At 38.7% G+C, this 22,030-nt stretch overlaps 1 protein-coding gene across 2 annotated transcripts in view; it reads left to right on the top strand.

Moving 5' to 3' along the window:
* Positions 1 to 20,582, top strand: part of LOC306854394 (teneurin-4-like) — a gene marked incomplete at its 5' end in the record, with an annotated part of 168,383 nt that extends 147,801 nt beyond the window's left edge. For both annotated transcript variants that reach the window (XM_079392352.1, XM_079392351.1), the window contains 5 exons: positions 1,339 to 1,574; positions 8,276 to 8,572; positions 9,414 to 11,028; positions 12,925 to 13,067; positions 17,434 to 20,582. In XM_079392352.1, coding sequence (XP_079248478.1) covers positions 1,339 to 1,574; positions 8,276 to 8,572; positions 9,414 to 11,028; positions 12,925 to 13,067; positions 17,434 to 18,192 — 3,050 coding nt within the window. In that variant the 3' untranslated portion in view covers positions 18,193 to 20,582. The remainder of the gene's footprint in view (positions 1 to 1,338; positions 1,575 to 8,275; positions 8,573 to 9,413; positions 11,029 to 12,924; positions 13,068 to 17,433) is intronic.
* Between the last annotated feature and the right edge of the window lie 1,448 nt (positions 20,583 to 22,030).

The raw sequence follows: 22,030 nt of genomic DNA, 5'->3' as shown, positions 1-22,030 counted from the left end.
AGTTACATTGTGAGATAAATACGCTATGAAATATAGTCACATTGCCAAATATGAAGTTGCAAATGCTAGAGACTAAATCACAATTATGAGATATTTTCAGATTTCGATAAATAATCTGACAAAGTTGCATTTAAGAGAAAGTCCCATTGTGAGATAAATTCATAATGAAATATCAAATTGTGAGTTATGATGGTGCAGCTGCTATAAACAAAGTTGCAATTATGAGATTTAAAGTCATATTTTGACAATGAAATTTGCGTTTATGAGAAATACAGTCGCAAAATTGTGAGATATAGTCTCAATTACTTTTAGATGTGTATTTTTTATAATTGACAGATGTACAGTATAACTCTGCAACTCTTGTATCTCATATCTTCCAGTGTGACTTCATTTCTTGTAACTAAGAATTTAGTCGCACAATTGTGAGAGATAGTCTCAATTACTTTTAGATGTGTATTTTTTTATACTTGACAGATGTGTCATTTTAATTCATTTTAACAAACACATGAAAATTTGCGTTATTCCTAATAAAGTAGGTGCAGGTAGAAATTAGCTGGCTGACGACGTTAGCAAGATGGCTGTTGAGTGATTTGTTTAGCTGTAAAAGGACTATTTTCTGTCACACACTCTATGACTTTCACTGTATTTAATTGGAATATAATTACTTTTTCAATATTATTCAGTTTATTTTGTAACAGGGAATGAGTGTCCTCTAGCTATTTGTTAGCTTCACATGCTAGCTTGTTTGTATGGCTGCTGTCTGCACTGCTTTTTCTAAGCAATATATTCCCTTTGATTAGTAACGAGTTTCATCAAAGCATTCACTGACATCTTCTCATTTGGTACGTCATTCTTGTTAACAGTCTCTCTCCCATTCGCTGTCTTCGCTCTTTATTTCTCTCAGGTTCACCCTCTTTTTCTCTTTCACTGTCTTCCATCTTCCATGTCCCTCTGAAGCGCTTAGCGAGACCACCTGGGGATGCAGACAGACAGTTTCAGATTTAGTTGCATCTCAGTTGCCACAGGCAGACGGCTTCAACTATTTCTGCCTCCTTTCGCTCTCTCTCTCTCTTTCGGTCTTCCGAGGGCAACTCAAAGACTAACTAGGCTTTGAATCATTCCTTTGTTTCACTGTCTGTCTGGTCTTGTTCAACAAACAGTGGTGTCATAAATGTGGCTGCTATTTTGAGAGAAATACAGCATGTAACCAATGAAGGGTGGAGATTAGTCATAGTCTGTAAAATTCTGTCAGCTTTTACTGATAGTGTTGGATAATAATTTCACAAGAGTTTTGCAATATATATATATGAGACTAGTTTGTTTGTCTTTAAATCGTAGATCAAGTCAAAAACAGTTACTACATTGGTCTGGATGGCTCCTTGCGTCTGGTATTGGCCAACGGTATGGAAGTGTCTCTTCACACGGAGCCTCACCTGCTGTCAGGAACAGTCAACCCGACCATAAGCAAGAGAAATGTCACTCTGCCCATCGACAATGGACTCAACCTGGTGGAATGGAGACAACGGAAAGAACAGGCACGAGGACAGGTCACAGTTTATGGGCGCAGACTCAGGGTAAGAACATCAGTTTTTTTCTCTTATTTGTACATGAATTTCAGAGTATAATTATTTCTAAAAAAGCTGGCAGTTCTGTGCTGTTACTGGAATAGATGGTAAAAGCAAAGTTTTTTTTTTTTTTTTAACAGGATCACATAGCCATTTTAGCACAAATGTTATTAGAAAGCATGTGGAAGTATTTAGACACATTTAAGAAAAAATTCTGAGAGCTATGAAGCCCGCTGGCAACACATCTAAGGCCAAATGGTTAGAAATTAATTCAAAAGCTACTATTTATACTGCTGACAAGCTATTTATTAATTTAGAAAATGCTTTTATATCCAAAGCAGTTTGCAAAAAATAAATAAATAAATACATCTAATCTTGTAAACTGAGTATCTAGTTATGTCACAAAATTCAGAAAGAATTCCATAGCAAACAACACCTTGACTATTTAAAGCTGTAGTCTGTAACTTTTATTGTGTTCAATATTAACTAAATTTATGTAATAAGGGAGTACACCATGAATTCATTTTCCAAATCGTGTTTTTGGCTTGTCCTAAATCCCTACCATACACCTTTAATAAGTGTTTATATTCTGACTAGGTACCGCTGCGGAGTAGCCCAGTACCTGCGTGATTCGTCATAGACATAGAGAGAAGTAGTTCCGGCTACAATGTTCTTCCGCAAGACGCACGCAATTCTGTTTATTAGCCGCTAGAGCAGCAAATGTTACGGACTGCAGCTTCAAAAAATAATTTATGCAGTTGCGTTGTCAAGGTACTCATGTATGGCGATAGATTGTTCATGATTAATTGGCTTTGGAAGCTTCATATTTTATATAGCTTTGTATTAATAATTTATGGGTTTTGGATTAAATAATAAATATCATTAGCATTATTTTTTTTTCAAATACCTAATATTTTAAAACTAATATAAATGTATTCCTGTTGCCTAATGTTTACATTTTGCATTTGTATTTTATTTCTATTCATCAAATAAAAATTCTCATTGAGTTTTGCGAGACTAACTGTACAACCTACCTGTCATCAGAACCTCTCATAGTCAGGTAATTGTGTTCAGACCCCCACATTATCTCAACGTTGTCATCTGCTCATCCTGAGTTAATTTTACGCAGGCACAGTTCCATACCTCGCAGTCACACCTCCACATAGCAGCTCATCTGAGCATCAAGGCCCCTGTACTTGTAGTAATTGCTTCTCGATTATAATCTCTACTGCTTCTTCTCATCAGTCTCAGAGTCACATGCTGCGCCTGTCCTTTAGACTGATCACTCTTATTATGGCTGCCCTGTAGAGTCTAGCCAGGCCTTACCGGTCAAGTAGCTGCCTTCCAAGGTCAGTGTGCGCGTGTGTGTCTCAGCGGTTGATCCATCATTCAGCAGCCGTGTCTCTATGACCCTGAGGGCTGAGGTCACCGCCTAGGGCAGGGTTGACTCTCTTGTGATCAAAACCCTGAGGGTTTCCTCGGACAGCATCTGATGTCTTCATAATTCTTGTGCTGGCAGTAATGGAACCACCTTACAGCTTTTGATGCATATGTGCATATACAGACTACAATTTAAAAGTTTGGGGTCAGTAAAATTTTAGAGATTAATATTTTTATTCAGCAAGAATGCATTAATTTATCAAAAGTGTATAGTAAAACATTTATGATGCTACAAATGATTTCTGTTTCAAATAAATTTGAGAAAGAAATTTGTTCAAAGAATCCTGAAAAAATGCATAATTTATGTAAAAATTATTTACTAATAGTTATTAATATTTAATAACTGTTTTCATCGGTGATAATAATAATAAATATTTATTGAGCATCAAATCAGCAGATTTAGATTTCTGAAAGATCATGTGACACTGAAAACTGGAGTAATGATGCTGAAAATTCATCATGACATTAATAATTGCAAAATATATATATATTTTTAATTGTAAAAATGCATAATGCAGTTATGTTTTGTGTGTGTGTATACTGTGTACTGTATATATAGATCAGTAAGATTTTTAATGTTTTTTAAGGGAGTCTTCTGCTCATCAAGGCTGTATTTATTCAATCAATAATACAGAAAAAACTGTAATATAGTGAAATCTTATTGCAATGTCTAATATTGGTTTCCTATTTTAATATACTTTAAAATTAGAATTTATTTCTGTGACGCAGCGCTGAATTTTCAGCATCATTACTCCAGTCTTCAGTGTCACACGATCCTCAGAAATCATTCTAATAGGCTGATTAATTATGTTAGATGTTATAAAATTATATTATGAAACTGTTGTGCTGCTTCATATTGTTTTTTGGAGCATGTGATTCTTACAAATGCAAAGTTAAAAAGAGCAGCATTTGTTCAACAATATAAGTTTTTACTATGACTTTTTATTCATTTAACACATCCCTCCTAAACAAAATGTTCTGACCCCAAAATTTGAATAGCGTTGTATATTGTAACACAAAATGTGTTTTTTAAATAAATGTTGTTCTTTTTAACTTTTTATTAATCAGAGAATCCTAAAAAATATATCACAGGTCCCCCCAAAAATATGAAGCAGCACAGCGGTTTCCAACATTGATTACAAATCAGCATATTAGAATGATTTCTGAAGGATCATGTGACACTGAAGACTGGAGTAATGATGCTGAAATTTCAGCTTTGATCACAGAAATAAATTATATTTCAAAGTATATTAATATAGATAACAGTTACTTTAAATTGCAATAATATTTCACAAAATAACAGCTTTTTTTGTGTACTTCAATATATGAAAACCCCTCTGAGTGCAGACTGTACAAAGGTTCGTCTTATAAGTATGAACCGAAGGACAACCCGTACTGAAATCATTGAGCAACCTTGAGTGATGTGTCAAGTGATGATATGTGGGTGGATGAGTGGGTGAATGTGTCAAATTGTATGTGTGTGTGTGTGTTGTATGAGGGGTGAAGCTGCTGGCTGTGAGGATGTTTGTCAAGTTGATATTAAGCCAAGAGAAGCCAAGGGTAGAACGGAAAATTATTTAAATGGACACATTTACAAAAGCATCAACGGCATTACAGTGACTCTTTAAGAAAATGATATTAGAATGATTTCAACCATACATGATATCAACTACTTTTAATGTATGCATTCATATGCTTTCCCACAGTTCAGTTAACAAAGCTTCTATGAGGCGTCAAACTAACCGAAAGCTAAAAGGCTTCCAATAACAATATTGTGATGCATAACGATCCATTGACTCGTTAGATTTATATTGCAGTGTGTTTCGAATGAAGATGTAGTTGGCGATACCCAGCCCTAGTAGAAATGTGGGTCACTAGCAGCCTGAAGTATTACTGTGGTCACATGTCCATCACATTGGGTACAACACACCATCAAGAACAGCTGCCAGGCCACCAAAATTATTCTGGAAAAATAGAAGTGTAAATTGTCCCCTCACAACGAGCTCAAATCCCAAAAACCACTGAAGGCTTAAACACAAGGCCTCGACTGACAGTTCTCTAAATGTTTGTTTTACATTATTAGAACGGCGTCCTATACTGCCTCCAAACAAACAAAACCAACACGTGAGCAAGTGTGTTTATTGAAGGACGCGACAAATCGCACTGAGCAAACAAGATTACAGTTCTTACCACAGCATCAGACGGGGAAAAATTATGAATGAATGGCAAAGCGACAAGCAAATATTGGATTTGAAGAACAAAAACTTGAATAAATGTTTTATGACAGCAGAGAAGAAAATCAAATGCTGTTTGACAGATTTGTTGACTTTTCGAATATGGAATGGGAAATTTCAATTATTGATGGTGATTTATGAAAACAAACGTTACTTACAAGTTATTTATTCATTGCCAAAAGTGCATTAGTGACAGTCCTAAGATATTCTCATAATTAGGCGAGTTATGAAAAAAAATGTTGTCTTTTGTTCCTAGTTTTGTAATCATTGTTTGTTTGACAAACAGGAATCAGGTAATCTCAAAGTAGTTGTATTTTGATCAGCAAAGCATGCAAATTTCATCCGGCTGTCAAAGAAGGGAGGGAGAAACATGGCAAGTGTCTGTCTAACATTCCCCAATACAGTGTGTGAATTATACAATAACTTTTCTGGAATTTCAGTCAGCAAAACATCAACTATAAAGGTTAGTTCACCCAAAAAATGACAATTCTGACATTTACTCTCATGTTTTTCAAACATGTATAACTTAATTTCTTCAATGAAAGACTCGAGGAGTTGTTTTACAGAATGTCCATGCTGCTTTTTTTCCGTACAATGAAAGGGGATAGCACCTGTGACCGGTTTCTTATTTTTGTTATTAATGTTGAATATTATTAATGCTTAATATTTTTGTGGAAACAACAATACAATTTTTTTCAGGAACTGATGAATGGAAAGTTCAAAATAGCAGCAAATATTTGAAACATAAATCTTTTAAACGTTGTAAATGACTTTTATCTGTCATTTTTGATCAATTCAATGCATCCTACCTGAATTAGTGCTATCTTTTATTTTTCTTCCTAACCCCAAACTTTTAAACAATAGTAAAAAAAAATGTAAATCTATAAAAATAAGTGAGCAACAGTGATGCTACGTATTTTGTTGATATACTGTCTTATATTGAAGAGTGCTTGAGCTACTTGCTGTTTGTGATTTTTGTTTGAGTGTCAAAATTAGTGCCACATGGAAATGTTTGTAGATACTGTAGAAATGTGCCTTATGTAACATGTAGAATAATATGGTTTAGTGTAAATACACCCTACTTCTTGTCTTGATGTACTTTTTGGGGGTTCTTAGACACGTCCTCAAACCCCATTTTTCCCACCCTGCCCCAGTCCAATCTCCTTCCTCCCGCCATATCTGCTTTCCTAAAGCTAAGTCCGTTTAAAGGAATGTCCAATTTAAGACATTCCCCTTGAGTGGGTTTCCATTCTCCAGAGACCCAGGATCTCACTGCCAAAAGAGCTTTTTTTTTCCAGTCCGTTGGGCCTCTGCTCAACCAGAGCCTGGCATGAGCATCCAGCCTTCCCTTTCATTCTCTCTTCATTTTTTTTTTCTTTAAACCCGTCACTTCAGTCCCCTGTCATCCTACTCTGGACAAATCGGCCCTTGACAAAAGTTCTCTCATCCTCAGAGCCATGAAAGACTGTGTTTTTGATGCCTTTAAATGTCTAGTAATTAACACTTAAGTGAATTGTGTAACCAAAAAGAATAGCAGAAATAATAATAATAGAAATTAAATGGTTTTCGAACAATATGGATGGATGGATGGATTCTTTGAGTAAGTTCTCAATCTTGATATCTTCAGATAAAAGATTCAAGCTGTATTTGAAAAAGCGAGAGTGAAAGAAATAGGCGCCATGTTCATCAGTAGGTGGGTGAGGCTAAAAGGAGTGGGGAGGGAAAAATATCTGCCCTTTATTCTGTCAACCTCTTTGTTCTGTCACCCCCACCGGGAATTCTCCTATTCATGAGCTGCTTGATTTTAATGTAAAATAATCCTCTCAATTAGGTATTAGTGACATTAATTGGCCCCAGTGTAATTGTCCCTTCACAGATGAGAGCTCCCAGCATGCCCACGAGGAGGAGAGAGAGCGAAAAGCTTGCTTGCTGGTCTCCCCCCCCCCCCGTTCCCCATACCACTGGACCAAAGCCAACAACAACTCGCAAAATCACTTTAAGACTCTGTTAAGCCTCCCCAGTAGTGAGCCAAGCCGAGTACCAGAGTACCTGATGAGAAAAACCCAAGATCAATTAAGGACACATTACACTGATAAGAGATATGGGGAAATGAGTGTTTAATTATAATGCATTTCAAAGACTGTTTGGCCCAAACTTCCAGATGGTTGTTTATTCAATACTCATTCAGCCCTGTAGACATAATACGACAAAGTGTTATGCTTGGAAAAAAAATTATTTTATGGCAAATTTGGAGTTTGCATTCATGCCAGACTTAGAAACATGCTAATAAGCATTTTTCTTAAATATATTAGCCAAGTTCATATTACTTTCGGGTTACCAAGTTGAGTAGAGTGCTTTTTATTTTTGCATTGTAATTCTCAACAACAAGTGTAAGTTCTTTGTGGACCTGCTAATACAATGTTAATATTTAGTTAGGTCTAGCTGGATGTCCTGTTTATTATCCACCAGTACCTAAATTCACATTGCAGCAATAACGATTCTAGTGCATTGTGCCAAGGGTTGAAGGTATTAAGGCCTCTAAATCCTTGATCGCCCCCCGCTTTGACCTGTGTGTGCCTTTGGGATTACTAGCCATGTAGGACTAGTTCTCAGCTCTGATCTCAGCATGTTCCGGGGTCAGAGGGCTTTGCACATTCGGACTGAGCCAAAAACTCAGTATGACATGTCATTCAAACAATGTAGTGGGCTTTGAACTTCATATGCACCTCAAGTGTCATTGTTTTCTTCCTGCTTCAAATACAATGGAAGTGGAAATCTACCCCTCAATAATTCCTTGCTTAAAGGCATGACGAATGATTATACTAAACTGAGTACTTCTCTCATTCTTTTTGTTTTAACATGCAGCAAACAAAGAAATCAGTCAATTAAAAAGCTTGTGGCCTCTAGAGGTATGCAGTTGAAAGTAAAAAATCATTAGAGTAAAACATTTGAGTTTCAGCGGAGACAGTACATGCTATCAATTCCATGTGTTGAATTCAGAGGCCTAATCTTCTTATCTTCCTTTTTATGGTTTAGGTTCATAACAGGAACTTGTTATCCATGGATTTTGACCGAGTAACCAGGACTGAGAAAGTCTATGACGACCATAGGAAGTTCACTTTGAGGATCCACTATGACCCTGCGGGAAGACCTACTTTGTGGGCTCCAAGTAGTCGGCTAAACGGTGTCAATGTCACCTACTCACCAGGTGGCCACATCGCAGGCATCCAGAGGGGCACTATGTCTGTCCGAATGGAATATGACCAAAATGGGAGAATCACGTCAAAGATATTTGCAGATGGAAAGTCATGGAGCTACACCTACCTTGAAAAAGTAAGCATCTTTATCTGGAAAATTATCAGGTTGAAAAATAATTGCTAGTTCTCTTTTTTCTGAAGAGATCTTTTTGTTGAACCCTGTTAATTTGTTACATTAATAAGCTTTAACCTTATGTGCTTTAGCAATGATCCCTGTCTAATGTGCAGCTTGTGTTATGCATTGTTACCGCATGCAGCCTGACAACGAACTTGTTCCTAAAATATCACTGAGAAAAAAAGGAAAATGTCACTGTCTTGTTAATTAGAACCAATATCTGAGAAATGCAAGACCTTACCGTTTAATTTGAAAATGGCAGCTGTTTAGGACATTGAAGTGCTGACATCCCAATGCATGGGTTTAAATGTATTGATTGTAAGCTCTAAATTCACTCTATTTAATGTTTCTTGCCATTCTAAAATGACCATGTGCTGGTAAGATCAATAACTTCAAAGTAAAAAAAGAAGAAGAAGAAGAGCTGATTGCTGTTAAAATATAAACTCAAGAATATCCTCCCACTGACCTCCATATAAGGTGACATTATTAAAACTGGTATCAGGGGTATGATGACTTAATCCTCATTAAATGAGATTTTGCCCTTCTTCATTTTTCAGTCAGTGTTGTAGAGCAGCATATTTGTAATTTTTATGCACCCTGAAGTGATTCTGTGACACCCTACAGTTTGTTGTGCAGTTAGTCATGTGGTGCAATGTGACTCCTGGGTACTCGGTGACCTTCACTTTCACTGGGTTGAAAATTTCACATTTAACTGTTTGAAGTGCTCTCAGAATGTGTTGGGAATTACTATGCTTCATTAAATCAGCTTACTGAGCATCATTTTGTCATTTTCCTTTGGCAGTCCATGGTGCTGTTGCTATACAGCCAGCGACAATACATCTTCGAGTTTGACAAGAACGATCGCCTCTCTTCAGTAACAATGCCCAATGTGGCCAGGCAGACCTTGGAGACCACCCGTTCCATCGGCTATTACAGAAACACATACAAGCCACCAGAGGGTAACGCCACAGTTTTGCAAGATTACAGCGAAGATGGACTGCTTCTGCAAACCATCCACCAAGGAACGGGGCGTAGAGTCATCTACAAGTATGGGAAACTCTCCCGTCTGCTGGAAATCCTTTATGATACCACACGGATTGCCTTTTCTTACGATGAATCTGCAGGCATGTTGAAAACGGTGGGGCTTCAAAGTGAAGGCTTTGCGTGTACCATACGCTACAGGCAGATCGGACCACTCATCGACAGACAGATATTTCGTTTCAGTGAGGAGGGCATGGTGAACGCTCGTTTCGACTACAACTACGACAACAGCTTCCGGGTCACCAGCATGCAAGCAGTCATCAATGAAACCCCCTTGCCTATTGACCTCTATCGCTACGATGACGTCTCAGGCAAAACGGAGCAGTTTGGCAAGTTTGGAGTCATCTACTATGACATTAACCAGATCATTACCACAGCTGTCATGACTCACACCAAACACTTTGATGCCTATGGACGAGTTAAAGAAGTGCAGTATGAGATTTTCCGTTCGCTGATGTTCTGGATGATGGTACAGTACGACAACATGGGGCGAGTGGTGGCCAAGGAGCTTAAAGTGGGGCCCTATGCAAATACCACCCGTTACGCCTACGAGTATGATGCTGATGGCCAACTCCAGGTGGTGTCCATCAACGACAAGCCTCTTTGGCGCTACAGCTATGATCTAAATGGAAATTTGCACCTCCTAAGTCCTGGTAATAGTGCCAGACTTACACCGCTACGCTATGACATTCGGGACCGCATTACTCGATTGGGTGACGTGCAGTACCGGTTGGACGAGGATGGATTCCTCAGGCAGAGAGGCAATGACTTCTTTGAGTATAACTCTGCTGGGTTGCTTGTTAAAGCCTACAATAAAGTTAACGGATGGACCATCAAGTACCGCTATGATGGCTTGGGCAGGAGAGTGTCCAGTCGAAGCAGCCAAGGCCACCATCTGCAATTCTTCTACGCAGACTTGTCCAGTCCCACCAGAGTCACGCACATGTACAATCACTCAAGCTCAGAGATTACCTCGCTCTACTATGACCTTCAGGGCCACCTCTTTGCCATGGAGTTGAGTGGTGGAGATGAGTTCTACGTGGCCTGCGATAACATTGGTACACCGTTGGCTGTATTCAGTGGTGCCGGTCTCATGATCAAACAGATCCTGCACACAGCTTTTGGGGAAGTGTATTTGGACTCCAACCCAATTTTCCAGCTAGTTATAGGCTACCAGGGTGGCCTTTATGAGCCCCTTACTAAGCTTGTCCACATGGGACGCAGAGATTACGATGTTCTTGCAGGTCGATGGACCACTCCTGACCATGATGTTTGGAAGCGACTCAACAGCAACAGCATTGTGCCCTTCAACCTCTACATGTTTAAGAACAACAACCCACTGAGCAACAACCAAGAAACCAAGTGCTACATGACAGGTAAACACACAATTTCTTAAGTCTTGTGTTGGAACACACTGAGGTTAACATTATTTAATACATCCGTCCATCTATCTATCATCCAAATTGCTTATCCTATGTAGGGTCATAGGGCTGAGGAAGCCTATGTTAGCGCTGTTACGTTTTATCTTGAACAATCTAAAACACCATGAGCACTTGGTGCCAAGAACCTTTGCACTAGAGTGATTATTTTTCAGGCTCTCATCCCAGCCCCAGCTTGGGGTGATCTTGCCTCCACATACACTGCATGTGAGCAATGACAGCACAACAAAGTCCCCTTTGTTCTTCATTCAGGTTGTTCCTCTGAAATATCCCATCAGTCTTTGCTTCCCCAGCCTGTGTGGGAGGTAAATAGTAGTGAATGCGCCCCAGTGTTAGACAAATAACACAAAGGAGTCCATGGAACTAGAAGCTAGGGGCTGATTCACTTTTCTCTCCACTTGAAAGTGAAATTGCAGCCTTACTCAAAGAAAGCAAAATATTATAGTCACATTTGTAGTCTATAACAGTGAATGCATGCTGGTTTTTGACTGAAATCAAAGCCTTGGTTTGTGCCCTTGCTATCAAAGTAAATTAACAGTATAGAATCACAATATCGGTAGTTTATGTTAGCGAAGCCTTGTTCTAGTGTGTTCTATTGTTTATTTCATTTGAGTATCCTGTCGAAAAGATTTGTGGTGAGATGAGCCCTTGTTCTCTGAAAATTCATATGCAACATTCATACACGTATAACAGCTTATTTGGAGTGCTGCAGCAACCCTGCTCCTAACCCCTTACCTTGGATGGAGCAAGAGAGTTTTCCAAAACAATATTTACCTTTCATATAGCACCACTACAAAATACTATACCTGGTTACTTGCTTATGTCATGTTAGTCGCTTAATGTTGGTGTGTTTCTTATGATTTTTCTTGTAAAAATCTGATTAATTTTGCTCACCAGCAAATAAGCACATATTGGTGCACCAACTATACCAGAACTAACCAGCATTTTCTAAACTGGCAGTTTTTTCAGAAGGATATAGCATATGTATGCTAATAGTACTGTGGACTAGCCATATTTCAAGCTCAGCTAAACACCTAGCCGCTAGGCTGTAGCCTACATCATTAAAGTTAGCTTTGAAGGAGGAGTACAAATTAGATGTACTTGAGTGAGCTGTCAGCCTTTTATGAATGATGGCATTGCCATTTTCATTCCTCTGAAATACAGAAGGGTCCTTTCATTGTCCTTAATCAAATTCATATTTAAAACAACTCTGTCAAGTGACACAGCCTTACATAAAGGAGCAGGCATCAGTGTGCAGTTCACTTATATAGCAATGTCTCTTCTATCCATGACTAATGTATTTGATGCAGCAGGGAAAAATCAAAAGGCCATTTGATTTTGATAAGGTTCATGCTCTCTGTATTTTATAGTATGATTAGCTATTCATGCTAATGCCTATGAATATGCACAAAAACAAAAATGCATATTCTGATTATATAAAGGGTGACGCATAGGGTCACAGCATTAAATATGTATGATTATTAAGCACACCAGCAGATCTCAAACATCAAGTTTCTCACATGCCGGATATAATTTTATCGTTTTTTTGTGTGTGGACAAAATGCTACAAATGATCATCTTTTTTTGGAGATTTGCCACTTCCTGTGAAGGATTAATCATATTTAGTCCAGTCTCTGAAACTAGTTTTGCCTGTAATGAGCTTATTTCAAGAAGGAGCTCACTTGGCATGTGTCCTGATTTGCAATGAATCACACTTTGGTGTTCACCCCAAATAGAGTAAATTATTATACAGGCATTATCAATGAGTGCTGCAGTTAGTTACCTTTTGCTCTGCTGTAAGTGTATTTCATTGCAGCATTTCTCTTTCAACAGATGTTAACAGCTGGCTAGTGACATTTGGTTTCCAGCTATACAACGTCATCCCTGGCTACCACAAACCTGCCACGGACACCATGGAGCCTTCTTACGAGCTCATTCACACTCAGATGAAGACTCAGGAGTGGGATAGCACCAAGGTAATTCATCCAACGAATTTGTCTTTTTGTTTGCCCACCTCTTTAAAAACACACCTGGCCTTTGACTCCAACTTCAGACTTTATTTGCAGTACCTTGACCTTTTAGTTTGCCGCCTCCCAAGGAGTTCACAGCAATCAACCCAGATGCTCGTGCAAATAAGCGTGGCCTCTGCTCTGGGTCCTCAAGCCAAGGGAAAGGGGTCAAGCTAAAGAGCCCTTGTAATAGGACTGCCATTAGGGAAATTCACTCCAAATTTCCTCCAGCAGCAGCCATTGATTTCAGCTCAGTCTTTCACACTCTTTAGCTCTCTAAAAGATGTTGTCTCCCTCTCTTTCCCTATCTTTTTGCTTCTTTGTCTCAATGCTCCCTGTTTTTCTCAGCCTCGGACATGCACTGATTATCGAGCCTCCTTTAAGCCATCTGAATAATTGAGAAGCCAGTTGGACATGGTGGCGGCTCTTTTGGCTGTTGTTAATGACACCTTACCTCTTAAGCTGTCCTGGCTCAAACTAATGGTTCTTTCAAGAAGATAAAGGGTATATACAGCTTCACAGTATTATTGGTAGCTGACTTGTCAAATACTTTTGGGAAGTTAGCATATCCTTCCATGTGAAATGCTGTACTCCATCTAAAATTATTTAAATAGCTTTTTGCAATATTATCACAGTTTTCAATATTAATAATAGTTGTTAAATGTTAAAATAGAACAACAAAACAGTAATATTAAATTGTAGCATTGTTTTACTGTATTTTTTTTATCAGTTAATTAGAAAAGCCATTTAGTACATTCACCTTTTTTTCTTTTTTTAATGTCCAGAAAAGTTAATGGAAAATAAAAATCAATCGTGCTGTAATTGTACTGCCCACCCCTATAGATGTATAAAAGCAACTTAAACTACTTTAATTTTTTAATTTAATTTTAAAACTGATAGGCTTTTATGGTAAGTCCAGTCCCAGTCCAGATGGTAAGAACTTCCATTCCACGCGTCAAACAGTATAAGCAGCACAACCTCAAACTATCAGGCTCTATAATAAGCAAGCATTTGAGGCTGAGCGACATGGGTGAGCCTCAGACAGCTGAGATATGAGATTTTAAATCTAATGTGATGGAGCTATTTGAATCCGTCAGCCTGGCAGGTTTTATATGGCTTTCAAACATTCAAGGAGAACTGAAGTATCCAAAAAAGGACTTTTAGATTTTGTTTTTATTTAGTTTATGAGTCCCTTTCAGAGAGTTCTGTTTGGTTTTAACAGCCATACAGACTCACCTCCCAACAGAGGATCTATGTTGTAGAAGGTATTAAACCAGACTTGTCCTAATGGATTCTCTTTTGGGAACCAATCATTACAATTTAATCAAGTGCACACAGTCTCCTCTTGTAGTGTGTTCTTGCATACAAAGCTGTTTAAATTGTCAGGGTGTGTATTTAAAAACTGATGCAAAACATAAAAACAGTTACTTGTGGCCATTGGATCGAACCATCAACAGAGCAGGAAATAAGCTTTTGTAGTGTGACCACTTCTCAAAACCTGTGAAAAGTTAAAAGAATTGCACTCGACGGTTTGTTTCTTTGGGAGTGGTGTGAGCTGACTTCAAATCAACTTGGACACAATGCAGAGATGCAACGCTGGACTCTGTTGGGCAGCAATCTCAACCCTCAAGGGAGACTCCCACTCTATCATGTACCTCGTAGGGTTCCTCTCCTATGGGCACCTCAGAAGTGCATCCAATACCACTTTCAAGACTGCTCTCAAAAGAACCTAATTCAATTCCAAACCATTGCTTGAATTTTCCATTTCAAATGTTTTTTATATTCTTTACGAGACAGTAAAACTTTTGAATGTTTACTCAGAGACTGAAACTTTACTGTCGAAGTGAGACCGAAAAAGAACAATCTGTGTCCCGCAGCCCTTTGCATAGCCAAGCCTATACCGAGTTACCCATAAATCAGCTCTCTCTAGCTCAACCCCACACGCTGATATTTCCCTTTTATTAGGGGGCAGTAAACAATTCTAATTGCCAACCAATTTGCTTTTTGGCAATGTAATTGTGGGATCATTTATGGGCTTTTAATGCAGCTGCATTTTTTTAAAAAAATCTACTAATGGCCTTGCAGCTGTACTGCTGCTCTTTTGAGAGTCTAAAGTGGGTTGTTTATGCCATAATGCCCATGTTACATTTACAAGACCTGCACTGCAGAGTATCTGAAGGCATAGAGGAAATGACCCTTCATTACCAGTAGCTATTTTTCCTCCAATTTCTTTCTGGCTGAAATTTCATATTTTGCAACTATTAACAAACCTACAACCTAGTACCCACACAAGAACAACTGAATGAGTCTTACAAAGAACATGGGTTATATTACAAATAGTGTGACATTATTTTCATGGCAATTAATTCTCTCTAAGATCTTACTAACATTTAAAAGAAGATTTAAAGATGTCATTACCAAATTAACATTCTGATTAAATAATTATAGACATTACAACCATGGTGTATTAATTACTATTTACATTATTAAAGGGCTAATATAACACAAAAATGTCATAATGTAATTTACCTAAATGTTTACTTTTATGAACTAATCCTTTAAAAAGGTGACAAAAACGGTCCCAATTGAATTAATGGCTTTGAGATTCACCTGCTTAGTCCGGTGTTCTTACACTCAGCCAGCACTTTCTAATTCAATTGGAGGTTTTTTGGATAGGAGTTCTGCTGCTTCTAACCCTGAGCGTGATGGATATAGTGCTCTGAAAATTTCCAGCAACAGCTGGATAGTGAGCGCTGACTTTGGATCACTCTCTTTCTCCTTGCCGTTTAGACTGCCAGGGTCTTAAAGACCTATGTGGATGAGAAATGATGTAAATGTGCTGGCTGATATCCACTGGATGTCTGCAGATTGATTTTGACTTTGATCAGAGCCCTGCGCTGATAGGCCTCCATGCTGTCTGACCACCCAGTGCTATTCGAGTGATGTATTTCTTTTCCTTTTTTTGGTCAGAGAATATTCAAATAGGTAGGTTGCAGCATAGACAACCCCCACCATCCGTTTATCTCTCTGTGCCCTCTGAACTGTGACCAGAATGAGAAGGCTGGTGAAGTAAACAAACATATTGTGGTGCGGTGTGAAGTATACCTCTAAGGCAGGCATTCCCTTATATGCTTAAAATATTTGCTTAAATTGCTGTAAATTTAATGTGAATAGCAGCTCTAGTAATTTAATCTTGAAGATTCCAACAGTTTGAGACAATGCAGAGATCTCGTCTGAAACCCTAGAGAAGGTGCATGTGAGATTATCAGGAGGTACAGGAGACATGATATTTTAAACATGTGAGGTACAGGAGACTCCATTTGCTTTCCATTTAATCTCATCGATGTCTAAAAACAACTGAGTCATTAAAGAGACCTTTTGTTTCTTTCCAAGTTTAGTAACTTAATCTGTAGTGAAGGGCGACACAAAAAGAGAGCAAAAAGGAGGCAAAGGGAAAGATGGGGACATCATATCAGATAACACAAGAACTTTGTGCCAGTGCCAGAGCTTTAGCTGGACTCTGTTTCTCCTTCCGGACAGGAGCCCTGGAGTCTGACACCCAGAACACACTATTTCTAGGACTAGTACAATCCATCTGCATGCTTAGTTCCCTCATGGTTATCTAAATCTTCTCTTGGGGCAAGGGTTTCCCGTCAAGTCACATTAAAGGAGATGATGACTTATCACTACATTATTGTTGGCCTAAAGTGAGAGTCTTGTATTCAGTTCTCCTCATAGGAATCTGTAGACTCTCTACAAACAAAAGTTATTCCAGAGTTAAAGAGTCAGATCGGCACATTTGGAAGAAAAAAAATCACCTGATCCACACTTCTTCACACCTGAACATAAAATAGAATGAGTTATGCTATGTAGTTATATCAGGAAATGTGAAATGTTTGAAGTGTTAATGAAGCAGCACGATTCTTGGTTGAGGGGAAAGTTGAGCAGCTGAACGCGGGGGAAGGATGAGCTTCCCGCTGAGATCACCCATCCTGCACAAACCATCAGGAAATGTTACTTACTCCCAGGAAATAGCAGCAGCGAAGGCGGTAGGCTCAATGACGCCTGCCACTGGAGGAGATAACATAATGAATGTGAAAATCATATGCAAGGATTTACAATGTACAGTGTTTTGCTGAGACGCAACGTGTCATAATATGTCACATTCAATCAATACCGCCACAGACCTAACTGTGGCCAACGGTAATTGCGAATGTTGTTTTGGAGATGCAATATCATACGTTTAATTTCTTCACTCAATGAAAGTAGTCACCCATGATCAATGTGAAACTGATGGCAGGACACTCACAGGGTTTTGTTTGTCTTCTTGCAGTCCGTTCTAGGCGTACAATGTGAAGTCCAGAGGCAGCTGAAATCTTTCGTCCGATTGGAGCGGTTTGACCAGATCTACGGGTTGAGTGATTCCGGTTGCCCTCAAACCCCTCTCCGCACACTCTTCGCCACAGGGGCCTCGCTCTTCGGGAAAGGTGTGAAAGTAGCCATCCGGGAGGGCCGTGTTGCTGCCGACATCATCAGCCTGGCCAACGAAGATGGGCGACGGATCGCGGCGGTCCTAGACAAGGCCACCTACCTCCAGGATTTACACTTCACCATCGCAGGTTTGGACACGCACTACTTTGTCAAATCGGGACCAGTAGAGGGCGACCTCTCTTTGCTGGGCATGACGGTGGGCCAGCGCATACTGGAGACGGGTGTGAACGTAACCGTCTCGCAGGTCAACACAGTTCTCGGCGGCCGTTCGCGCCGCATAACCGATGTCCAGCTGCAGTATGGTACGCTGTGCCTCAATGTCTGCTACGGCAGCAGCCACGATGAAGAGAAGGTCCGTGTGCTGGAGCTTGCGCGTCAGAGGGTCGTCGCAGCCGCCTGGGCTCGTGAACGTCACAGACTACGACAAGGAGAAGAGGGTTCTCGAGCTTGGACGGACGGGGAGAGGCAGCAGCTCCTGAGTTCTGGACGCGTGCAGGGCTACGAGGGCTTCTACATAGTATCGGTCGACCAGTTCCCCGAGTTGGCCGACAACGTAAATAACATCCACTTCTTGCGACAGACTGAGATGGGTCGCAGGTGACATGAACGCGAAGTGAACCCGTGCTCGGACTCAGCGTCCAGGACTTCTTGCCAAAGACAAGTTGCGTTTGTGACCATATTATGTTACTTTATTTTTATGTTGACTGTGCCAGACTTATTTTTTTAATACATGACGTACATGGTTGAAAACAGTTGTACTGTTTCAACAACAGCAGAGTGCCCTTCTCTCTTTTGGTAATTCTTAAACCCCTTTTGCCCCTTAAGTGTGGCTGCTAGAAGACGGCATATGGCAGTGTCGGCGGTTTATTCGGTTCTGCCTTCGAGTTTGTGGGTTTGCTCAAAGGAATATAGGAAGAAGGCTGGTAATGCATTATGCTCACTGGCTCAGCCTGCTGCCAGACGAGCAGATTGTTATTCATGAGCTTCACTCCACTCTGCCTTTTTCTGCGCCTCAGCCAAGGAGAGACCTCTTTTAATCGCTTCTTTTTATACTTGAAAGCCCAACGGCTGTGTCATACTTAAACAAGGACATTGGTGTTTGCAGTGCATCGCTACCAGTTCAGATTCCTAGCTGAACCCATCTCATGTTCAAAACTTGTCGTGGTGTCTTGTAATATTTTGGGACTGGGTGGCTTGCTGGTAACATTCATTTTTTTTATTATTATTTTCATTTCTAAATTTGACCAAATGGCTTAAAACATGAATAGAAGGGGGAAAGAGGAATAAAGTAAGCACACTTCTGAAAAATTTGGAAAATTGACAGAAATTGAAATGTACTTGAAATGAAAATGATACAACACTGTTTAAAATAAATTATTTCCAAAACCTAGTGAGCTGCCTACCTAGACAGCATTTCAAGGGTTGTTCTGACTTGACAGCTGTCCCAATAGGCAGTTAGATTTAGCCTTATTCAAGGCAGTGTTGCATGTGTCCTTTTGTTTTGAAGGCAAGTAAAAAAAAATCAAGATAGCCAACAATTTGAGAGATATGTTGATTTTTAAATATTTTTTATATTTAATTCACTACTTTAAAATATCAATAGTAGTTATCTGAACTACTATTATATGGACTCGTATGCAATATTTCTGTGCTGTGTACTATTATGCATATTAGAGTATCATGCATTTAGCATAGCAACATGCTAACATCAAACTCTATTACAATCGGTTCACTTGTTATCTGTGTGCCGTGCAGAGATCCAGATTAATCACTTATGATGGTTCTTTCTTGTTAGGGTGCTGCCTAGCAAGGCATCTCGCTAGGTTTTGGAATGGAGCTACTGAGACTAAGAAGGTTGGTTTTTTTATATAATAGTTTGAAAGCAACATGTTATTTCATGGTAACATTCACAAAACAGTATAAAAATTGTGAAAGCATACAGCAATGTGAACACGTGTCCCTTTTTATTGCTAATTGTTGTACTTGAACAATGCCTAGTGTTTCAACACATGGAATAAAGTCCAGAAAATTGGTCAATTCAATGAATTTGTTTTCATGGTTAAAACAAAGAGTTGCATATGGACCATTCCTAATAACAGTATTTATTTTAGTGCTGTGTTTTTTAGAGTATACATCCTCATGTTTGTCAGTGAAATAAACGCTTCGAGTGTAAAGCGGCATGAATGCTTAAAAAAAAGAAGCACATTACTTAAACGTGCACTCAGACTCCTTTTTTTATTTTATTTTTTTTTAAAGAAATGTACTGAGTGCTGCAAGCACTGCACATTGTGGTAAGGAAAGGTGGCAACCCCTGTGAACAGCCTTTGCCCCGAGGGTCTCCCAAGCATGGGGCAACGTGGTAAGTGCTCTGAATGTGAAAGTCTGCAAGCTGCCTGAAATGCATTATAGCCTGAAGGTGCGTCACTTAGAGGTTGAAATGCACGTCAACCCATCATCTGGATATGTGAACTTCAAAGAGAGTCTATTTCTGGTTGGATGGTGTTAATATGTTGGACATGATGGTGCATTGGCGCGTCACGTTAGTGTTCGGTTTATGAATCTGCCCCTGCTGTCACTCTTGGGGAAATCACTTGGGAATGGTCACCAAGATAATTAGATCAAGTGTTTTAAGCTGTATAATATTGTCGAGCATATTTTGGTTTATTTTACTGTCATTGAATGCAGTGACATCATGAGTCTGACAATATCGCTGTATTTAAAAAGAACAAAGATGAATGAAGGAAAAAAATGCAATGTGTTTAATTGCACTGACATGCATCGTAAGGCTTTTTTTTCTAAACTTTTGGACTCATTTGAACTTTTCGTTTGTTCTCAACACTGTGTTTCTAAATGCTTCTCTTTGAAAATGTAAATAAGATGACAAGAAATGGGCTGTAAATAAAATGCAAATGTAGATACCTTTTAGAGCTACAGCATTGAATCTGTGTAGTCTTTAGTTAAAGACGAAAAATAAAGAATATTTTGTGTTTACATTTATTTCACGTCATTGTGAATTGCATCATATTTCATTTTTTTTAAATAACTGTTTTAAAACAGGTTTCCATAACACTACCTTTGGCCACATGGTTTGCACTGTTTAACTTGTGTGAAAACAATTGAAGCCCATTTTTGAGTAACAAAACAAAAAACTTAAAGGGTCCCTATTATGGGTAATGAAAGATTCATATTTGGGTGTCCCCAACAACAGGTTGACATGCATGCAAGGTCAAAAAACACTTTCATTGCCTTATAATATGCATTCATTTTTACCTTATTTACATGATGCTAATCTGCGGTGATTGGTCCGATTGCTCGAGTTCATTTCCATTTCACAATAAAAGCTGCGTTTGGGAGTGCAGTGCTGCTTTGTGTACAGCTTTTTACCGGGGAAACCGCTATTTTTTCTGCTCCAAAAGTGGCACCTAGTGGCAAAGAATGAATTTGCATTTTCATTCAGACCAACGGGAAAAGTATATATATATATATATATATATATACACAACCACATTTATGATTTTCAATATATATTATTTCATTTCCATTTAGTTTGTTGAAGTATTAAAAGAACTCAAATAAAATAAAAATAAAACTTAATAAAAGACATAATAAATTCAGACACAGTTTAACTATAAAATTCAAATCAATAACAAATCAAATGAGTTTCAGTAATCCTTAAAAATAACACACATGCTAAAAAACAAGCTATATCACACACATCACAATTGCAACTATATTTCTTGTAACTCTGACTTTGTCACATTTGGGACTTTATTTCTTACATTAACCTTTATCTTACAGTTATCGTTCCATTTTTATGACTTTTATCTTCTTTGCAGTTCAATCAAGTAGTGAGTCAAGAGAAAGATGAGCTAGTATCATCACAGCTGTGTGTGGGTTATTAGTCACACTAGAATATTATGACTTTATATAACGGTTCAGTGTTCCATGCTGCACATGTAAACTGGATATTTTGACGAATTCAGAAGGTCATCCAGATATTCCATAACTGCACACATTTGAATATTGTACATTTGCATACTATATGCTGCAGTATGCTACAGTATTCACATCCTTTGCATTTATAGTAATGCTCCTGGATTATTAAGCTATTTTACCCCAGAAGTCCAGGTTGAAGGATTTTAGATGCATGCAAACATTATAAATCCAAATATCTCCAAAGAACGTGGTGCACAGGGAAAAAAAGTACACTGTCTTACTCTATTTCATGTCAATTTGCTTCTTATGTGGAACTGCAAATTAATGCCTTTAATGTGGAGTTTGACGTTAAGTGGTTCTGGCATCTAATTGTACATTGTGTAATGAGGTGTTTACAATTTTCGGAAGTTTTGCATAAGTGATTCAAATATTCAGACACAGAAATGAGGTTCTAGAGGAGGGGAGAGTCTCACAAAACAAAATAGAGCAAAAAGGGAAAAGTA

Source organism: Barbus barbus, assembly GCF_936440315.1.
Source record: "Barbus barbus genome assembly, chromosome: 34".
Lineage (NCBI taxonomy): Eukaryota > Metazoa > Chordata > Actinopteri > Cypriniformes > Cyprinidae > Barbus > Barbus barbus.
This window is presented reverse-complemented; position numbering and strand designations above follow the sequence as displayed.